This window comes from Tupaia chinensis, unplaced genomic scaffold (genome assembly GCF_000334495.1).
Source record: "Tupaia chinensis unplaced genomic scaffold, TupChi_1.0 Scaffold000333_1, whole genome shotgun sequence".
NCBI classification, from domain to species: domain Eukaryota; kingdom Metazoa; phylum Chordata; class Mammalia; order Scandentia; family Tupaiidae; genus Tupaia; species Tupaia belangeri.
In genome coordinates this window covers 1,137,981-1,143,533 of record NW_006159827.1, presented here as the reverse complement: position 1 = coordinate 1,143,533, position 5,553 = coordinate 1,137,981, and the positions used below count along the sequence as shown (strand labels likewise).

General features: G+C 51.8%; 1 protein-coding gene across 3 annotated transcripts in view; it reads left to right on the top strand.

Moving 5' to 3' along the window:
• Positions 1–5,547, top strand: part of TATDN2 (TatD DNase domain containing 2) — a gene marked incomplete at its 5' end in the record, with an annotated part of 32,925 nt that extends 27,378 nt beyond the window's left edge. For 2 of the 3 annotated variants that reach the window (XM_006151993.3, XM_006151992.3), the window contains 4 exon segments: positions 955–1,082; positions 4,091–4,274; positions 4,685–4,858; positions 5,243–5,547. In XM_006151993.3, the coding sequence (XP_006152055.1) occupies positions 955–1,082; positions 4,091–4,274; positions 4,685–4,825 (453 nt within the window). In that variant the 3' untranslated portion in view covers positions 4,826–4,858; positions 5,243–5,547. 3 annotated transcript variants of the gene reach the window in all.
• Between the last annotated feature and the right edge of the window lie 6 nt (positions 5,548–5,553).

The following is a 5,553-nucleotide window of genomic DNA, read 5'->3' as shown; positions in this document are numbered from 1 at the left end:
CAGGGGGGATGGTCACGCCGCAATCCCTTCTCCATTCTCCTCTCGGGATCTTGGGCATGCACGCACATGCGCCCGGCGTGAGTTTTAAGCCACCGGGTCTGGGACGTGAACTGCGGTCAACTACTTGGGAGTCCAGCGACATAGCCATTACGCTAACTGCTGATTCCCCCCCCACCCCCCCGCATGAGTTTTAAACTGCTTGGTCCGGGACTTGAAACGTGGTTGACTATGTGGGAATCCAGTGATCTGACCATTACGCTATCTGCTGGTCCTATATTTATATTCTTTTTTTTTTTTTCTTTTTTTGGAGAGGTTTTTTGCTATAGGGCGCATGCACTTGCCGGAAAGACAGAGACAGACAGAGAGACAGAAAGTGAGAAATCACCCCCCAGGGGGGATGGCCACGCCATAATCCCTTCTCCTCCATTCTCCTTTTGGGATCTTGGGCACACGTGCACACGCGCCCAATGTGAGTTTAAGCCACCGGGTCCAGGACTCGAACCGCGGTCAACTACATGGGAGTCCAGCGACATAGCCATTATGCCGACTGCTGGTCCCTATACTTTATGTTCTTGATCCCTGCCCTGCTCCCCAACCCCACATAAACATTGCATAGTGCTTACTGTGTAGACTGGTTCAAGTTTGACTCCTGGCTCTACAGCTTACTGTGTGTAAGTTACTGCCCTTATTTGGAGCCTCAGTTTCTCGATTGTGTGTCAGCCCCTACTCAGTGTGGTGGCGAACATCGCAGGCTCGCATAATACACCTGAAGCGCCCTGTACAGTTTAGAAGTAGCAGGCAGGGTGCCATTGCACTGGCTGTCACAAGGCCTGGGACTCAAACCGTGGCTGACCGTGTGGGAGTCCAGCGCCTTAGCCACCACGCCACCTGCCAGCCCTGGTAATGGACTTCTGAAGACTGCTCACCAGTGGTGTTGTCTCTGTCTCCTCCCAGGTGTTTGAGAGACAGCTACAGCTGGCCGTGTCTCTGAAGAAGCCCTTGGTGATCCACTGCCGAGAAGCTGACGAAGACCTGCTAGGCATCATGAAAAAATTCGTGCCCTCTGACTACAAGATCCATAGGTTAGAAGTGTGCGCTTCAGCGGGCAAATGGGAGTCACGTCCCTGGTCTTAAGGACGTTCTTCGGAGGAGAGAAACCTCCATCAGGAAAGCAGCCGTGTTGAAGTGTTGTCTTGAGTTAGTACACTCTCTCTCTCTCTCTCTCTCTCTATATATATATATATATAAAATACGTATTTATTTCTTTCTTTTTTTTTTTAGTCTGAAAGTATAATTTATTCATGAAAAAGCCTATAATTCATTTTCCCACCAGCTATTTCACACTCGATTTTCCTAAGAGTTTCATTCAGTAGGAGTTAGCTATTTCCAATGTTAACATCGATTCTCACCTCCTTCCCCTCATTTACCGATTGTAAGTTTATGTCTCACAGAATCGCTCTGTCTACTGTCTGAGCCACTGGGGCCATGGCATTTTGTGGTAGCAGCCTGAGCTGAGGTCCCTCTACCTTAATTTCCCCAGTTAACCACACATGGCGGCGTAGGGTTGTTACATATGGGGTTAAAGGGTGGGAAATCTTTCACTTTTTTTCATCATACTATGCTTCCACACATTTTCTTGATTGTGACTTAAATAACTGCTCCGGGTGGACAGGGAATAGGGAGAAATCGGTAGCATAATCGAAAGTGTAGTGAGTGAGAGACTGAGGAAGACGGCGCTTAGGAGCTCCAGTAGTATTACAGGAAGCCCGAGTGACACGTGGAGCATACCAAGGCCAGAGGGCAGCTTCAGCAGGGAATACTAAGTAGGAGAATTGACCAGAGCCCAGGGAGACCCAGAGCTTCAGCAGAGGCAAAGTGGCAACAGCCCTAAGGGCCATAGCAGAGGAAAGCAGGCCAGGCCTCCTCTGAGGACAGCAGGGTTGCCTGCAGGACCACGGTGCCCTGACTCTTCTCTCCTAGTCTGTGTCTTCCTGCTGGCACCATATTTCTTTATTTTATTTTAGTTATTTTTATTTTTTGAGAGATTTTCACTATAGGGCGCGTGCGCTCGCCAGACAGAGAGAGACATAGAGACAGAAAGCGAGAAATCACCCCCCAGGGGGGATGGTCATGCCGCAATCCCTTCTCCTCCATTCTCCTCTTGGGATCCTGGGCATGCACGCACACGCGCCCGGTGTGAGTTTTAAGCCACCGGGTCCGGGACACGAACCGTGGTCGACTACGTGGGAGTCCAGCGACATAGCCATTACACTAACTGCTGGTTCCCCCCATATTTCTTTATTTTTTAAAAATTTTGCCATGAGGTGTGTGAGCTCACCAGAGAGAGGGAAAGCAATGAATCATCCCCCATGGGGAATGGTCATGCTACAATCCTTTCTCTTTCATTGCTTCCTCCTCTTGGGATTTTGGGCATGCACACAAATGCACAAACCCAGAGTGCTTGTTAAGCTGCTAGGTCTGGGTCTTAAACCACACAGCCTTCCACGTGGGATCCAGCTGCCTTAACCAGCATGCCGCTGACTGGCCCTCTATACTGTCTTTTCTGAAGAAGTAAGAATTACACTGAACCTTGGGAACTTTCTGATGTTGGGCCATTTTTTGCTTGTTAAACAGCAACTTCGTATTGGTTCAGCCCAATACCCTGAATCACACTGACCAAGGAACCAAGAAGGTGGTTTCATGACCCCGAGCTGATGCCCTAAAGCTGCAGGGGAGTAGCTGGTGAGGCGGGTAGGGCTGCTGAGCCCTGGCTGCTGCCGTCGGTGCCTGCGCTGAGGGCGTGAAGCCTCTGACTCCCGGCGGAGGCGGCACACCCACCCGGCACGAGGCATGGTTGCTCAGCTCTTCTGAGCTGGTCGGTGGTTTTTTCATTGCTTTATTTTGGGAAATTCAGTGGTGGTAGAAGACAGGGCTAGATGGCCCAGGGAGGTATTCTGGCTGGAGAGAGCCCTGAATTGTCAGCTTGGCTAACTGTGTGTACCATAATGAGATCGTGAGCAGGCATCAAATTACAATTCATCTGTAGTTCCATTCCCCAATATTTTAATTTTTGGTTTTCTCCTAGTTCATCCCATTATAAAAACAGAATTTTTAACATACTACAGTTGTAATCTTAGAGTTTTCTTTTTAAATAATTATCTAGCTTTATTGTTATTTTTATTTATTTTGATTTGACCATAGAGGGACAGAGTGAGAGGGAGAGAAATAAAGTGAGACAGCAAGCCATCAGGTCCAGGGCTTGAACCATGGTTGACCATGTGGGAGCCTGCACCCTTAACTACATGCCTCCTGCCAGCCCTGAGTTCTTTTGTTTTTCTTTTTTTAATCTGCTAGAGGGTGTGTGTGTGCATGAGAGATCAATACAGAGAAAGTGAGAAAGCATCCCCCATGAGGGGTGGTCACACCAAAGTCCCTCCATTTCTTTCCCTTTTGGGATTTTGGACACACAAACATGCCTGGCATGGTTTTCAGGCCCCCAGCTCTGGAACTCAGACCGCGTTGCTGGCCATAGCTGGCTGCGTGGGATCCAGCCACCTAGCCACTTTGTTACCGGCCGCCTCCTTAGGGCCTTTTATTTCTTTTAGAGAGATTTTTGCGATAGGGCGTGTGTGTGTGTTAGAGGGACAGAGACAGAGAGCGAGGGGTATGGCCACACCACAGTCCCTTCTCCGTTTTCCTCTTGGGGTTGTGGGCATGCATGCACATGCGCCTGGTGTGAATTTAAGCCATTGGGACCGGGACTCAAACCACAGTCCACTATGTGAGAGTCCAGCGACGTAACCATCGCACCAAGAGCCTTTTAAATTCTGGTCTCTTTGCACGTGGTTTGCGTGCCCTAACCCTGTAGTTGCTGTGTGTTCTTCGTGGTGCGTATTCTGTAATGTGCTGGGTGGTGGTGGAGGCTCACTCACCAGGTGTCGTCTTGGGTCTCGTTGGGTTGGAACCAGCTCTTGTCTGTGCTTCCCGAGGATCTTTCTGCTGGATGTGTCTTCTGACCCGAGAATCCTATAGAGGGGTCACAGATCCGGGGGACTGTGAGCAAGCCCTGACCTGCACTTCTGTCCCCCAGGCATTGCTTCACCGGCAGCTACCCTGTCATCGAGCCCCTGCTGAAGCACTTCCCCAACATGTCTGTGGGCTTCACTGCCGTCCTGACGTACTCCTCCGCCTGGGAGGCCCGGGAAGCTCTGCGGCAGATCCCGCTGGAGAGGATTATTGTGGAAACTGACGCTCCCTACTTCCTCCCTCGCCAGGTACCGTGTCTTCAGGCTGAGCATAGGTGTTGAGAGAGGAGGGGAGGTGGCAGTCACCCTGACAAGGTGGGCAGGGCTCGGCCCCAGTGACTGCCAGGCCCCGTCGGGGCTGTGTAGCTGTCTCCTCGTTGTTGCTCTGCAGAACCAGGAGCCTAGGGGGCTGAGAAGCTGAAGGGTAACCACTCTCTTCCAGGCAGTGCAAAGCCCTACCCTGTAGAGGGTAGTCCAAGGAAGCGTGGGACCCTGCTCACCCAGAGCCCCCCATGACTAGGACTCTCCCTGCACCTGCAGGTAAAGGGGTCTCTACAGGGCAGCCCCAAGAGGTCCTTGCTGGGGAAGGGATGGGGAGGGTGTCTGTTACAGCTGTGCACGGAGGCACCATGACGGTATGAATGCTTGGTGTCTTCCAGGTTCCCAAAAGCCTTTGCCAGTATGCCCACCCAGGCCTGGCCTTGCACACCGTCCGCGAGATCGCCAGGGTCAAAGATGAGCCACTCTCCCGCACCTTGGCCACCTTACGTGAGAACACCAGTCGGCTCTACAGTCTGTAGACAGCGAGCTCAGGCAGGAGTCTCCTGGGAAAGGTCATTACAGTCGCGTTCTTTGTTAAAGACCGGGATGAATAAGTCTGTTGCTACAGTTTCTTTCTTTTCTCATTTGCTAAAGGGTGTGTGCACTTGCTAGGGAGAGAGTGAGAGGAGGAAAGTGAGAAAGCTCCCCCCACGGGGGATAGTTACACTGCAGTCCCTTCTCTCTCCCTCCTTTTGGGGTTTTGGGCATGTGCGCACACACTCCTGGCGTGTTTTTCAAGCTGTTGGGTCTGGGACTTGAAGTGTACCATCAGCTGTGGGATTTCGTGCCTTAAGTACTTTTTTCTTTAATGCAGAGAATGGTCATAGCATGAGCATTAAACCTGCTGGTCCTGAGCGCCCTTGACTTGGCATCTTTTCTTCCCTCTTCATCTCTAGAGTGACAGCAGCTTGACCTGACGTAGGCCTGGTCCGAATGCTGCCTGTTCCCAGGCCACGGATGTGTTTGGAGAGCCCACCGGACAGAGGAAACCTGGACAGGATGTGTTCCTCAAAACCCGTCATGAGGCTTCACCTCGTGGCTGGCGGGGAGGGGAGTGGTGTGGTGGGGTGCCGAGGATGTGCCGTGGGGGTAAGGGGACTGCTGGGAATGTCCTCGGGCTTCGCCTCCAGACCCAGACGCCCCAGGGTAGTCAGTGAGGACGTGTGATGCCAGTGCAGACTTCTGTCCGCAGCTCGTGTGTCCGAAT